Source organism: Rhagoletis zephyria, unplaced genomic scaffold, assembly GCF_001687245.7.
Source record: "Rhagoletis zephyria isolate East Lansing unplaced genomic scaffold, Rhagoletis_zephyria_1.1 Rzeph_scaffold_09591, whole genome shotgun sequence".
Taxonomy (NCBI): domain Eukaryota; kingdom Metazoa; phylum Arthropoda; class Insecta; order Diptera; family Tephritidae; genus Rhagoletis; species Rhagoletis zephyria.
Window position 1 is genome coordinate 7,268 of NW_016166669.1, and position 15,943 is coordinate 23,210.

Below are 15,943 nucleotides of genomic sequence, written 5' to 3' on the forward strand. Positions count from 1 at the left end.
TAATTTTTAAAGCGGTGGCTTAAGCCTCTTCGAACTCTTCAAAAATAATCTTAATATTTAGCCTAAAGATTTCTCAGCACTCTTTCGTTTGACACCCATATTTTTATATTTTATATAATATAAGCATAATTTAATAAAATTCTACTTTTTAAACAAATGGCAACTCCCTTTAAAATGTTTTCAAACTACAACCTTCTTAAGCGTCTTTCATCTGACACCCATATCTATTTTGATACACATTTTAGCCCTACTTATTTCCATAAATTCGAACTAAATTTGATTTTTTAAACAGGTGGCAACCCTCCTGCATGTAGTTGGCAAGTAAATCCTTTTCAAAACCATTTCGTGTGATACCCATATTGTAATAATTTATTTCCCCTAATTGAATTTAATTGTTTAATAGGTGGCAACCCTTTACATTTGCTAACCTAGATATTTATGAACTTTCTCCTCGCCGAGACAATCAGAGCGCGAAACCATAGAGTTTATTGGTGACAAACTTTAAGCTACTTTCTTTTATATTACATACATATGAACACACATTCATAGGTATATAGAATAGATGTAGTCCACAACATACTAAAAATTAATAGATGTACTAAATAAACCAGAGGGTTTAAGCTGAATTTGTATATAAAATGACTATGCAGGAACTTGTTTTGATTTAATACAAAAGCCTGTTAACATAAGTATTGATTGCATATTATTTGCATATCTTTTGCATATATTTTCTGCATATACAAATTTCATAGAATTCCGATTATTTCTAATAATACATCGATGTTTAAACAAAAAAATAAAAACATCTATACTATCGATGCTCCGATTTTATTTCAGCGCTAATGTAAGTGCCGTCCGGCAGCTTAATTGCTGGTTGGGCCTCTATCCCGTCCTTGGCTAGGCCGTTTGAAGTCTTGCCTCTACAGTAGTGGATGCTATGTACTCGGAAAAGTTTTTAAAGCTTTCTCTCTTCGCTTTTCTTATGTGTATATTATATTAAGTTAAGCTGGCTGCGTAGATCTCCCAGCACACAGTATCTCAACTGTACTGAATTGCATTTGCACGCTTTTCCTGAGTGCTGAGAGGTTGCGAGACCACCACTGTGCTTTCGAGCAGGAATAATAGGATACCATATTGCGCTAGTCGGGCTGCAAAGACGCTTTCCGTTGAAATTGCGCAGACCAATACCAAATCTTGACTTAGAAATTCTGTAGTGTAGAAATAATCAATGTTATATCTTCTGGCTCCGGAACCAGTAGTATGGCCAGATTATCCGATGAAAACTATTTAGTGAGCACTGCAGAAATGCCAATGGCGTGGTAAAAGTTTATCTGGGTTACGGTTATCATGGGTTGGCTGTTCATTTTTGTATTGGCTCATCAATATCTGAGAGCCATCTAATTCGAGCTTGCGAATGTCCATCAGCTCTTGCTGAATACCTGTTTGGACGACCGCTGGCTGCACAATCTCTGTGTTTTGAGTGATGTTGCTCTCGAGTGGCACCGGCGTACCTTTATTGTTGTGTAGTGGTGTGAGGCACTATCTTTGATGACTCATCATCTTTAGGTATTCAGTCCCTTATTTTTAGCCTTCAGTATCCCGATCGCGTACTTAGGAGATTTATGCACGCTCCTTGGGAAGAAGACCGTCATGTTGTGGGTCGGCGGGATGTTGTCGCCTTCTTGATGCACAAATGTGACCCTTTCCACTCTTCGAGCTTACCAGCCACGTGGCTGTCCTTTCCTTCCTGCAGTCCACAAGACACATTCCTGGCCTTTAGCTGATCCACAATCAGTTCTTTCTTTCGAGCTCGAATTTGGATCAGGCGATAGAAGTGAACGAGCTTGAACTAGTGTTGGTCTCGTGCCTTGTTTGGCCTGTTAGCAGCTAATCTACTTCTCTGCTCTTCAGAGGGAGTGCGGCGTTGGGTACATGCTCTATGCTAAAGCATGTACCCAACGGCCAAGCCTCTTCACCGCGACAAGGCACTGCCCTAGCAGAGGCACTGTCGGAGTAAATCTGTCTGAGTAAAAGTTTTAAAAGCTTCTGGTATTTCCTAAACATAACGGTGTTTCCTGTGGATATTTTCTAATTAGAAATAAGTTTTTTCAGGTAGTTTGTAGATTATAATTATCAAAGAGCTTTTATTTTGAGTACAAAGATGAATAATATTTATAAATAATTATGAAGAAAAAATACCGAAATAAGTACAAGTACAAAATCCCGGACAATTGTAAATACTTATAGGTATGTATTTCAAAACTATGTAGTATACAGTTGGGTTAAATTTATATAATTGCTAATATTTGGAAGTGACGTAGGCCTTTAAAGCTTCATGGTTCTTTAAAATTGACTTGTTTATCCCCTTTTGGCCGATCTTGTAATTTCTCTTCACTTAGTTTCTCTATAAATATTTCACTCCGACACGGGTTCCGTGTTTCTATCAGAAACACACAAAACGCTATGCTCAATCCAACAATCAATAAAATCCAAGCCGCGTAGAAAGTATACAAGTTCAAAGCTCTGATAGGCAGCACATTGTTTACCAGCTTTACATAGCCAGCATTCAAGGCATCATTGAAATCCGAGGTCAGCCAGTAAACATCCAAACCAGCCATTTGTACGTCCAAAATGAAACGCGTTAGAGGTTTTTCCAAATGTGAGTCCAAACGCATGGGAAAGCTTATACATGGACTACCCAAGCAAATTTTCGAAAACCGGTTGATGGGTTTATTGGCATATTGCTCTTGCAAGGAGAGAAAATCCCAACGCTCTTCGGTGACAGGATAGGCATACGAACTATTGAAGTTCAACAGATGCGCCATTTGTACGCTCGAGTTCGCACCTATTATCAGCTTCTGAATCTTAGACACGAGTTTGGGTGGCACTTGTTCCAAAACCATATCGATCTCATGGAATTTTGTTAAGATAGGCAACTGCGCCTCGATCAACGACTCGAAAGTATCCAACTGCTCACCAACGAGTATGGTGGTATAGAAACTGCTGAGCAGATTATTGTACCAGCTGGTTAGTAGAAACCCGAAAAGCGCCAGCTGCAAGTAGATCAGGAAATAACGCAGCGAGGGTTGTTGACTTTGATATGTATGCGGCAGAAAGAACACATGTGCTATGCCCTCGAGAAATGTGCGCGACAGCTTTGTGAGGAGTGGAGCCTCGCTGGGCACACAAGGACTGGTCCACATAAGAGCAATTGCGATAAAGGCCACTGCGATACATATAACAAACCAACAGCCCAACTTGAGTGGACGTATCGGATACAGACAACGCGGAATCTCATTCTGCACTGGCACTATGAAGCAACATTCGAACTTGAAGATCGGATAGCTCATGATGCCTTGTTGCTCACCAATGCTCGTGTAGGGATGCATTGAGATCTCCAGCTCCTGCTTCTCAAGTTTTTGAGCGATAGAGCTAGTATCAACGCTGCTCGTTATATCGTGGACCGCATTAGGATTGCTGATACGCAGCGTAATATTCATGCGTCGGAGGAAGTTCACAAATATGTGATAGGCAAAACCGCGTATGTTCGTTTTGTTGTCTCGCTGATTGTGCACAAAGAAGATGCGTGGCAAATCATTCTCGGCAGGCGTTGAGATTGTGTAGCCCTGCAGATCAGTGGGTGCAGGCGGAAAAATATTTTCGCTCCGATTGTATACACGAAACACTTGCATCCGTGGAAAGGGCGAGTAACGGTATATGGTGTTGTTGTACAGCAGTACGGCGTGCAGAAATTGTAGCTGCCAGAGTTTGGCGAAAACCGCCACTGGTTCAAGCTGTGCACTGGTGGTCACCACGATGACTTTTGTTTGCCGTAGTTTACGCAAACGCTGATCAACCACGCGCCAAATACGATCGGTTGGCGCGTTACATAACACTACGCTCAAGGCATCATTTTTAATATGGTTGCGTAATGTATTGCCTGGTGGTTTCGAATGATCATCAGCTGTGAAGATGTAACGCGCAGCCAAGAGACGCCGATGCAAGCTGGCAGCTATAGTGTTAAATAAAGCGCCCTTTTCGTCGTTTCCGCCTATGAAAATCGGCACGTTCGAAATGTTGTGATGACGTAGTGTGCGCAATAAAGCCTCGTCGAAAGTCATTGTGTACGTGGTTGTGTTGTAGGTGGTGCTGGCGCGAAACAGCAGCGTGTTGAAAAATACGAGTATCAACGTCGACAGCAACATCCTGCAAGGACTACTAACGGCAACTAAGCAGGCAACATGTTTTTTATACTGAACTCGATTTCCATTCACATGCCTATCTGCTTACACCCTTATACATACTTAAGTGCTTGTAATGTGCTTATTATTAAAATTAAGTCGTCTTGTTGCAATTAAATGTTACCAATCAGCGCTAAACTTATTTAGTAATTTTCATATAGTGGATGCTAATAAAGTTACATTGTCGTTGGCGAACATTCCTGAAGCCTTTTACTAACTGTCCACACAAATGAGTAGTTGCCGTTTAACATGCCCATGCTACGAAAACGTTGAACTTAACAAATGAGACTGCACTCATATTTGATATAGCAATAAAGATGGAAATTTACACACATATGTAATTCTTGATTATGGCCATCAAGAAAAAAATTGTTATTTTTAAGTCGTTTACTTTAGAAAACCAACAAGCTACCAGTCAAGTGTATTAGGGTAGCTAATGTTTTCCCAAAAGTATACTGCAAAAAGCATTCATTAGTAAAGTGCGGCCATCTGTTTCTCTGGTCGTTACACGGACACAGTCGATATTTTATAATTTCAACATTTTTATAATTTCTATCTAGAAATCATCAGATTTTTACTTTTTAAGAGCATTTCTGCATAAAAAGGAACATTTTTTTAAATTTCCTTTGGTGGTAAGGGCTCGATATGCAAGAAAACTCAAGACAGGATAAAAAACAACGACTTTGCGGACATTGGTACCCACCGGGCTCCACAACAACAACCTTTAAAGTAAAGGCAGTTTGAGTAAGGGTGGACGGATGAAATGGAATCAATGGGAGGGGTACTGAAAGAGTTCTTTTTTATCTGAAATACCCATTTATGCCATTACGGGAATAGTATTTCCTTTTTTAAAGGACCACCACGAAGGATGCAGTAGCCCACAAGGGAGGGACCATAAACAATTATTTTACATCCAGTTCAAGCAGGTCATGACTTCCGATGTTAACACGAAGAGCTTAGTTATGCGCTGTGCTTGGGACCCGGATCGTAAAAAACAAACTCCCATGAAAGTAAAAAATAAAAAAAGGATTACTATTTGAGGCCAAGGCGAATTTATACAAGGTGGTGTTACTGGCAATTTAGATTTTTGCCGCGGTTCTTTTGAATGTCAAAATGATGTGTTTGTTGTAAACAAGGCGAATTTAAATTCGCCAGTAACGCCACCTTGTATTAATTCCCTTTGCTTGAGGCCATGCGCTTAGAATGTACGGATCCTTAATGTTATTTACTATTTATCCTATAGACAGGCATCTTATACTCAATTTCCGTAGTTTTTGTAAACTGCTGGATGTTACTCGATAATTTTATCAAGTGTGAACGTCCTTTTCAGCTTACTTTTGTTAGTCAGATAAATTATGTTTATAAACAGCTGATCGGTGCATTTTTCCCATAAAAAAATAAATTGTAACAGAAAATTTATTAATTTTTACTCAATCATATCGGCCATTTACTTAAAAAAAACACGGTGTTACAAAAAAAAATAAAAAATTGTGCGAACTTTGGTAAGTTACCTAGTACAGGTCGTAGAGCTGGCAGAATAATTGATGAAACAGTTTTCAAAAATTTTCTAACACCCTCAAATTCTTAACTTATTCTTAAAAAACCATTTTCGCATGACTTCCGGCACGGCTCGGTTATTTTTGAACCAATTTTATGTTTTTATATGGCTTAAAAAGGAAACTCAGATTTTTTTTATATGAACTATTGAAACCTGAAAATGAATCCAATCCAATTGATGCAATTTTTCTGTAAAATTGCATCGAAGTGATTTGGGAAAATCTTAAGAAAATTCATAACTTCCGAAATTGTCTATTGATTTTTTATTTGAATTTATATTTGATTTTTATAAATTGAACGTTCTTTTCGAAGTAATAACTGAAAGAGACTACTTTATTTGGAAATTTTAGAAAAAAAAAAATGTTTTATGCCGAATTTCCACTAGGCATTGAAATGAAAAAAAATGCCATGTGGAAATGAACTTAATGACTGTATTTTTAATATAATAACATTATTATTTTTTAATGCCCGACTTTGAAATTTTTGCCATTTAATGCCTAGTGGAAATCCAGCATTATTAGGAAAAATAATAAAAATTTGTGTTAGCTTCAGACTTATTCCAAAAATTTTCGACACATTTACAATGTCGAGCCCTAACCGCCAAAATAACGTAAGCGACATTTTGGTGGTTAGGGCTCGATGTACTCACAAAACTTATTATTTCTTTAAATAGTAAAAATTTCCTTGTTTCCAACGCCATATAAAAACTTAAAATTGGGTAAAAATAACAGCGCTAAAAATGGTTTAGTGCGGGAAGTCATGTGCAAATGCTTTTTTAAAAAATAAGTTGAGAATTTGAGGGTTTTCAAAAAATTTAAAACTTAGTTTCGTGAATTAAGCGACCAGGCCACGATCTGTACTAACAAATTTTTATTTTAACTCCTCAGTAAGTTTATAACAAACTCCACGCAATATAAATTCCTTTGTAGGAAAAAAGAGAAAAATTAATGAGGTAAATTGTTATTATTAAATTTACATTACAAATAATCTCAGCCACTTTGCTTGCTGCAACGATTGCAAATAAATACCGAGTTCCCTTTACAGAAGATGTCGCAATAAAAACAAGGCGAAAACAATTGAACACTTACTGTGTGGAATAGCAAGTTGTTCAACAGGTAAATTACTTTTTTCCTTTTTTTCTTTAATGAAATACCGGTTAGTTTTCCTCCTACCGGCACTCCCTACTACACATGTACATTAGGGTTCATCACCAAAAAATGGGCGTTTTCCACAGGAATTATAAAAGATACTATATTTAAAGAATTCTGCAAAAATATTTCGGAAAAATTTTAAGATTTACGTGAGCTGGACTGATTTGAAAATACCACCGAAACTCTCATTATTTTCATTCCATTGACCAAATTTTTAAAAATTTTTATGTAGAAGGACTACTCTTAAATCTTTTATCATCCGAGGTGAATTTTAGAAAAACTATTTTTAAAAACTGAAGACTGAAAATATAATCATTTTATTTATTTATTATTTTTTTTTGCATGGAAAGTGATGCACCCGAATGTTCATGTGTCTCTGTAAAGTATAGAACTTTTTACTTATATTACCATCGATATTTTTAACCCGCTATCGATAGTTTTTCCCTAGTTACCGCCACCATCTTCGACGAAAACTTTTTTATATGAAAGGAAATGCGTAATACCGTTAGAAAAAAAATTAGTCAAAAGAATTTTTTAGCAACTTCATACTTGCTCTTAATTGCACTAAAATTTAATGGACTGTAAAACTGCATACCAAGGTTTTTCTAAAATTCTTATTAAAAAGTTTAAAATTTTGATTAAACTTTGTTGATTACCAATTTTTGTACAGATTTCGAAATTTGGATTTATGTGGTTTTTTTTAGATTATGAGCTATAAATTTATGCAAATTGCACAAATAATATTTAAACAAAAAACCACCGCAATCCATTGATCAGAACTAAACCAAATTACTATAAGACCACCCTTGAGATGCAAGCTTTCGGATAAAAAATAAAATTACACTGTTTTACAGCAAAAAGGTTCTATGGATGCCACTATCCAATTCCTATGTAGAATTGCTCGGTGATTCCGAAAATCGAGCTATTTTTTTTCTATGGATACGTTTTCGAGATATTTGTAATTTACCGCTATTGAGCTTAAAGCAAAAATTGGTTCCTTTTAATCCCATCGCTCCCGGTATCTTACGAACCAATTTAAAAACCTTAATATAAAATACAGCAAATGAAAGCCAATGAAATTCTCCATAAACACCACTTTCCCATAGGGCTTATAGTTTCTGACAAATTAATTAATCATTCCAGCTTTTTTTATTTTTAAATGAAAAAATTTAAAAAAAAAATCTATCTTTAACAGAACAAAAATTTAAAAAATAGCAGGTTATGTGCCAAATTTTTGCATTTGTACTAAAGCAAAGTAATCGGGGCCACCCTTCAATAGTAACTAATCGTCTGAATTATCAAGCCGCTACTGTATTCACATGCGAGTTCATTATTTGCGCAACTTATGTATGTACGAACAAAAGTTTTGCGACCGATTGCTTGATTTGCTGTCGCAAAACAAAAAGAAAATTATCTTTACTTTATTTGAATGTTAATTTTTCATATTTCGCTACTCGCTCTTTATTTTTGTTTGCGCACAAAGTATGTACAAGCAAATTATGTATGTATGTATACTTAAACATATGTATGTATGTTCATAAATATATGCATTATTTTTATACGATATTTGCGGCAGCGGTCGCCATACGATAAGCGGAAAGCCGGCAAATAAAATTCAACAAAAATTAAATTTAGTACAGCCAACTTTAGATTTGGCCAACTCTTCACATCTGAAGCGATTATTTTTTTATTTTATTTTTTTCTAATGGGGTATTCCATGAGTAAGTGAAACTTTGTGTCCAATTGTAGAGTAGCTTATTGAACATGGNTGCGGCAGCGGTCGCCATACGATAAGCGGAAAGCCGGCAAATAAAATTCAACAAAAATTAAATTTAGTACAGCCAGTTGATTTGGCCAACTCTTCACATCTGAAGCGATTATTTTTTTATTTTATTTTTTTCTAATGCACTTTCATTTGCTTATGCATACATACGTTTTTTCTTGGCATTCGCAGCATGTTACTCGTAAGTGCTCTCTTTTAGCTACATACATACATATGTACCCAGTGAGAAAAGATAATGGTTGGGAATGCATACAGTAATGGATAGTACGAATTTCTCTACAATGTTGTCAAACGAAAGTAATGTGTTGCATGTCGTTTTATAAAACTACAAAAATAATCTATGAATGGAACTTATAAAAAAGAGTCCGTGCCACAGGGTTTGAACCCATGACCAACAAAATTTGTAGTCGAAGGCGCATTTATTCGGCTGCAGCAGCTGTTGAGATAACGTGAAAAATACATAACTACTTACATACGTAAGTTCTCAAACTATTTGTTTTTGTTTGTGGCTTCAAAACTACACATTATCCGCTCGCTTGCAATGCGTTGCATCTCTTCGTTTAATCGTAGTTTTTGATCTTTTCTTGGTAGAAAAAGTTAATGCGCTCCCATTTTCCCACTGGGTACGTACACTCAATCCCCAATCAAATGTTTATCGCTGCTGTATTATACTCGCATAAACGCACATGGCAGACCGAACGTCTGTCTGTATGTACATACACATATGCTGATGTTGCTGTTGTTGGTTTTTTTATTATCTGCTTTTTAGTCGATTTTGTATGTTATTTGTTTGTTTTTCGTGTTTGTGTAACGAAAAACGCTGACCTGGCGATAAGCTTCCAATAGCCGTGATCGTCTAGTGGTTAGGACCCTACGTTGTGGCCGTAGTAACCCAGGTTCGAATCCTGGTCACGGCAATGCTCTCCCAAGTGGGGCATTGTCACGGATGGAAGCGTTTTTTTTTTTTCTTTTTTTCATACGTGTGTGATTACATATAAAATTTATTTGTGTGATATTTATGAGGCGCAAATAGCAGGAAGGTTACCAATTCGTCGGAATATTTTTTTTTTCTATGTATGTATCGGATAACTCTAGAACACGTGAAACATTTTTTATAATTTTTTCTTTTTGAAAAAGTGTAATCCCATACTAATTTGGTTAATTTCCGATCATTGGATCAATAAGAATTCTAGATTAAGAGCGGACGGTTGTTTGAATTACTTATGTTTTCTTTTCATTAAGCACATAATATCCTCTGAAATGCAAAAAGCTGTAACTAGCAAAAAATATTTCGCATAAATCACTTATGGACTTAACTGAAATACATCAATTTGCTTTTTGCTAGTTACGGCCTTTTGCATTTCAGGTGTGTAATTAGTCGAAAGTTAATTATATTATTTTCTCATTTTATTGCACAAGGTCGGTTTCTCGTGTTTATACGAAACTTTAAAATAAAAAACGGCCAAGCGATAACAAAGTTATTTAAGAGGTTTTTATAAAAAAAAAACGCCAAGAGGCCACCATTTCTATCTTGTATCAAGCCCTAACCGCGAAAAAGGCCACAAAATGTTCGAATTTCTGTTTTTGACAGAAATCGATTACTTACCACCATACGCACCAGCTGTCAAAATTTCAAAACCCTACAAAGTTGCGTCACAAAGCTATAGCGAAAGCAATTTTGGCTTAAGTGCTTAATTGTACTCTGTTTACATTTTTTTGGGCACGCAGTGTCGGTTAAGCCTTTTTCTCCGTGAAACATTTTTTACTGCATAAAGGGAATTGTTACATTTTTGTGTGAAAGTTTTGAAGTGCCTCTATTTCTTTTACTATTACCTCCCTTTTATTAGCTCGGATGTAACTATGTAATATTGATGCGCCTAAAAGATGCAGCGATTTCTCTTCTCAAGTTACATACCTGTAGTAAGTTTCATGTTACAGTAAATAGTTTTCGATTTACGACGTTAATTATTATAATAGCGAGGTTTTAGTTTTTTTAGCTATAATTATATCGTCCCCTCAATATAACAATAGCGTATAATTTTTTTTGGGTTTTGAGAAAATCGAGTTTAAAGTTTTTGTTTTTTTTTTGTTTGAAGGAAATTTTTGAACAAGAAATTATACACCATTTTTTCCAATGACATTTTGACCCACTTTGTGGAAGTAGAATTTGACGAAATTTTGACCAGACATAGAATCAATGATGGAGATTCTAAATATGCAATAAAAAAATAATGGCGTATGAGCACATACGCTATTGTTATATTGAGGGGACGATATCTTCCAACAAAGGTAAATACATATATTTGTGGTAGATTAAGATTTTTAATCAAAAGGATTAAAATATAATGCATGTATGTATATGGTGTTAAAATAAATTGGTTATCGCAAAGCTTAACTAAAGGCTTACTCGTCTCATACAGCGACACAGATTTTATGAAGAGTTATTGGTAGAGGAAATTTTGTTGTCAGTGTTTGTATTGTTCAAATCTAAGCGGTACGGCAGCGGCAGCAAATTAGAAAATAAGAACAAAAATGATTAAGTCGCGTCATTTGGACGAAAATATTTGAATTTATGGAAAACAGAATAAATTCGACCGCCGAGCAAGAAACATTAATTTTTATTAATTTGAATTAGCATAAAATTGTGTATGCATCAAAGTCCATTAAATCCTCTAATAAAAAATTTGGTGCTTTTTTCGATGAAACGCACCTTTTCTTGGGTTTTAATGCTTTTTCAAATTCAAAACATGGCAACACTGATAACCACTTAAGTGCATAGTGGTGGTGACAAATTGGTTTCACTACCACTATGCACTTAGTGGAAATGCATTTCACTATTACTATATAGTTAGTGGCTATAAATGTTTGAACAAACCTGTTGTAAAGAAATGGGTATTAAAATCATAGATCGAAAACTTATCCTAAATTTGTAAACTAGTGTAATTAGTCAATGATAGTGAAATTTTCATTCCTTTACAGCTAACAAGATAGTGATACTGAAAATTCTATTTAATTATTACTATATAGTGCTATTGAAATTTGAAATGCACTTTGATTAAACATAGTGGTAGTGAAATTTGAGATGCGCTACTACTAACCACATAGTGGTAGTGAAATTTGAAATGTACTACCACTAGCCATATAGTGACTAAAGCCCTAGTGGTAGTGAAAATTTCGTTTTAGTGCAATTTGCCCAACCCTGATAATAGTTAGATTTTCATCACATTTTAAAATAAAAATACATCAACCATGCGTTTTTTCTTAGCGGCGTTCATTGTTATTTATTTTTTTTATAACAATTTTGTGAAATTTATTATGGGCAGCAGTCTACCGGATATCCGAAACCGGCTCTTATTTTTACATGTTATCCGGAATCCGGTTATCCAGAAAAATCTTTATCTGGCACATCCCTACTTATAAATAAATATTTTTTGATCGAATAATAATATTTCTCTTCATAAGTCTTCAGAAAATAACACTACGATGCTTATTTAACTTAAAAATTTTACTAAGTGTGTTTTAATAAACGCTAAACCACTGTTTTTAAACTAATTTTTAACGGAAATAAAACGTGAATTTTATGTTGCATATATTTTAATTTTGACTTCGGCGCCACCTAGCGGCCCAATATTAACAAAAGAAGTAATTTTTGAGCAAAAAAACAAAACTGACTTAAATTCTTATATTCATGATCCAATGATCGGATCTGAGCCAGATTAGTATGGGACCACCTCTGAGACACTACCATTCCGATGCAAAAATAATCGAAATCGGTTGACGTGGTCCAAACTTATACGGTAACGTACTCCTTTTTTGGAAGTCGGTTAAAAAAAGCCTTCAGTGGAAATTTTATTCCTCCCAATTTCTACAGAGCTATTTAAAAGATTAATGTGACCTGTTTCTTGACTGCTTTAAGGTATAAATTTAGTCTGACATTATGGTCGATTTGAGGGTTTCATTTTTCCTGCCTGCTATGTAGCGCCACAAAACAGCGCTTCCGTGCAGTTTTTGCTGAGGCATTCGTTTGTTATGCCTCGCTGATTGGCGATCTTAATTACCGCATCGATTTCAATCGGTTAACTTCATCGAGTTGACGCAGGCAAAGTGTTGAAAAACAAAATGTAAATAACATTAAATAAGTATGTGCACACATGTAAATATGTTTTCTGCTAATTTGCTGTTTTTCGAAATTGTCCTTCAAATATGTGGCACGTCAAGGGAGGCCTTTGCCTATATAAAGCGCCTATTCAGTTCAACCTTTAAACAGTGCCAATCGCGCGCGTTGTCGCGCAAGCTAAAGTCATTTCAAACGCAAACTAATCGCGAAAATGCTTTTAGATAATATGACAGTACTAAGCACTCCTTTCTTCGATGATATGCCACGCGCCTTTCTTCTCGATAATGACAATCTTAGCGATTCTACAGCACTCTTTGGACCGTATGCCCAAATCATATGGAATTTCGCCGACAAGCATCAAATGCAACTCGCTTGGAATCGTGATCTGATCGAAATCAACTCCGAGATACTGCAGCGCATAGATTGTGGCGAGTATAATTTATCGATGAACGGCGCGACGATAGTGAAGCCTATCCCGCCAAATGTACAATTCAGCTATCCCTTATATTGGACAAAAAGTTGTATAATGATACCGTTGGAGGATGAATTGCCCAAGTATTGGTATATTATTTGGCCATTTGGTCGCTATATCTACATGTGTATACTGTTCGGCATCATCTATGTTGCCATCCTAATGAAGTATGTTGAGTATCCGACCAACGAGCATAGGCCGACACGTTCGATAACACGGAATATATTATATAGCAGCGCCATATTAATGTACGGTTCCAACATGAATGTCCGATTGAAGAATGCACAAGTGCGCGTGTTAATATTCTATGCCTTGCTCTTCGTACTCGGCTTCATACTAGCCGCCTATCATTCGCCCTATCTGACAGGCTACAATATGAAACCGATATTCATGCCACCTATCAATACAATCGAGGGTCTAACGGAAGCCAACATAAAGGTATTGATCAGCTTAAGTGACTACACGGATATAAAGCAGAGCTATGTCGAGCACATACTCGCTTTGACGCATCTTTTACGTGAGTTACCATGACAAGAGTTTCAAAATTATTTGGAAAAGTTGAATCGAAGTTACGCCTATGTGATAACCGAATATCAGTGGAAATTTTTTAATCGCCAGCAACGCGTACTCATACAACCATACTTTCACTTATCGAATATCTGTTTTGGCACCGTCTTCAAAGCTATTCCAGTGCAGCGCGACGCCGTTTGGTATGATGCGCTAAATCTGTTCATTCTAATCACGCAGGAGTCAGGTCTCTGGGAGCAATGGGAGGAGCGCGCATTCTTTGCAGCTGTGAGCGCAAAATACGCAGAAATATTCACCGATACCTATCCTTTGGAGGCGTTGAATCTGCGCTACTTTTTGATTGCATGGATAGTTTTGGGCTCAGGTCTGCTGCTGAGTTGTTTTGCTTTCGCACTCGAATATTACAGTAAGAAGCGCAATAGCGTAAAGGAGGAGACGAGCTATAATCGTTTCTTGTATACGTAAAGATGGCGAAAGATTTGATGAAGATGGGCAGACAAAATATTTTATAAAATAATTATTTATGTAGAGGGCACAGCAGCAAGGCAAATGTATGTACATTAGGGTGGTCCAAAAACAGTAAAGTCGGAATTGTGATGCTCTCACCCCCTATGATCATTCTATATCGAAAAAAGCAACCCCTATTAGGGAAAAATAAATTTTTTCGTAGAAATGGTATAGAATTCTTGAAAGTCAATATTTTTCGATCGAAAAACTCTGATTCAGGAAACTTTCAATAATAATACCCAACTGTTTATTTAACCATTTTTTAATACTAACGATTTTTATTGGATTTTACGGGGTTGTTGTGGGTTTTTAACGGTCCTATAAATTATAGTTGCAATGAAAAAATGGTTAAATAAACGATTGGGTATTATTACTGAGAATCTCCTGCAGAGTTTTCTGGTAGAAAAACATTGATTTTTAACTATTCTATACCATCTCTACGAAACGTTTTTTCCCACATATGAAATAAATGGAAAACTTTGGGCGCTTTGAGCGACCTCTAAATATTTTGTTATTTCAAAATAAAAAAATAACGGTATATTTTTTTCGGTATACTTTTTCACATGTATTTTTGGACCACCCTAACGTACACATAAGTAACTAAGCACATATGTATACCCAAACCTAGCACTTAAATCCGCTATAATTTATTAACTCAATGCTTCGAAAATGCACAGGCAAGAATCAGGGTTAATAGGTGCCCTGTGCTTTCGAACGCCAGGATAAATTAACTGAGAACCCATTTTAATGCGAGGATAACTTATAGGATTTATGAGAAAGATATAAAATTAGACTAAGTCTGAAGCTGAAATAAAAAAACAAGGCTGTCTAGTTCTCCAAAAGATTGGGGAAAAGCATGTAACACGCCATGACATCAAGAAGAGGGTCCGATAGGAGTCCTTTTCGAGTTTCATACTGTGTTTAACGTTGCTGTGTTGACCATATAAATATATCAGCACCGAATAATTTTTGTCCAAGGTAGTCAGCTGTCTGGAAGATGCATATGAAATAAACATACTTTAAGAAACGAGATAATGCCGAAGACGAGCTTTCTTGGACTTAGCGATCACAAGATCTGCCATCTCGCACACTAGACTGGCCTGACTGTGGGTGGAGATATGAGAAAACAAAATATTTTACAGTGAGTGTTTCCAGTTCATCTAGCTGGAGAACAAACGAGCTTTAGCATTTCGATATGGTGGCAGAGCACGATAATGTCGGCAAGAAGCAAGTTTTTCTTCGGATTTAGATTCGAAACAATGGAAATATGATCTATTGATAATAATTCGGATTCGAATTTGGAGTTTAAGTTGGAAGTTCACACGGATATCGTGTTTATATAAGTGAAGGGGGTCCATTACCCCGACATTTCTTTGGTAGAAATAGAAATAACGAAATCACTTGAATATTTCTATTAGCGACTCCAACACGGCTGTCGACAAATGCAACCTGCTCGAACAGCATTCTGGTATAACCAATATCGGACTTCACCTGCATAGGGTATATTTTTTTTTTACTTTCTAGCCGGTAAGAATGGTATTTATTGTTTATCTTTGTGAAATGTTGTATCGATAAACTAAAATGCTT

At 36.1% G+C, this 15,943-nt stretch overlaps 2 protein-coding genes and 1 non-coding gene across 3 annotated transcripts; 2 read left to right on the plus strand and 1 right to left on the minus strand.

Annotated features, from left to right (window-relative positions):
* Nucleotides 1-2,333: 2,333 nt before the first annotated feature.
* LOC108375900 (uncharacterized) lies at nucleotides 2,334-4,121 on the minus strand. The gene has a single exon (XM_017632050.1). The coding sequence runs from the start codon at nucleotides 4,119-4,121 to the stop codon at nucleotides 2,334-2,336; it is 1,788 nt and encodes a 595-aa protein (XP_017487539.1).
* Nucleotides 4,122-9,577: 5,456 nt separating this feature from the next.
* TRNAH-GUG (transfer RNA histidin (anticodon GUG)) lies at nucleotides 9,578-9,649 on the plus strand. The gene has a single exon. It is a non-coding gene; the product is annotated as a tRNA-His (tRNA).
* A 3,411-nt stretch (nucleotides 9,650-13,060) lies between these two features.
* On the plus strand, nucleotides 13,061-14,314 carry Ir56b (Ionotropic receptor 56b). Its single transcript, XM_017632051.1, has 2 exons — nucleotides 13,061-13,759; nucleotides 13,880-14,314. The coding sequence occupies exons 1-2, from the start codon at nucleotides 13,061-13,063 to the stop codon at nucleotides 14,312-14,314; spliced, it is 1,134 nt and encodes a 377-aa protein (XP_017487540.1).
* The last annotated feature ends 1,629 nt before the right edge of the window (nucleotides 14,315-15,943 follow it).

What these genes read in the sequence shown, in the direction of transcription:
- LOC108375900 (XM_017632050.1), bottom strand. Translation starts at nt 4,121, where the DNA reads ATGACTTTCGACGAGGCTTTATTGCGCACACTACGTCATCACAACATT.
- Ir56b (XM_017632051.1), top strand. Translation starts at nt 13,061, where the DNA reads ATGCTTTTAGATAATATGACAGTACTAAGCACTCCTTTCTTCGATGAT. An exon ending in TAACGGAAGCCAACATAAAG is followed by an intron (nt 13,760 to 13,879) that starts GTATTGATCAGC and finishes TATTTGGAAAAG; the next exon opens with TTGAATCGAAGTTACGCCTA.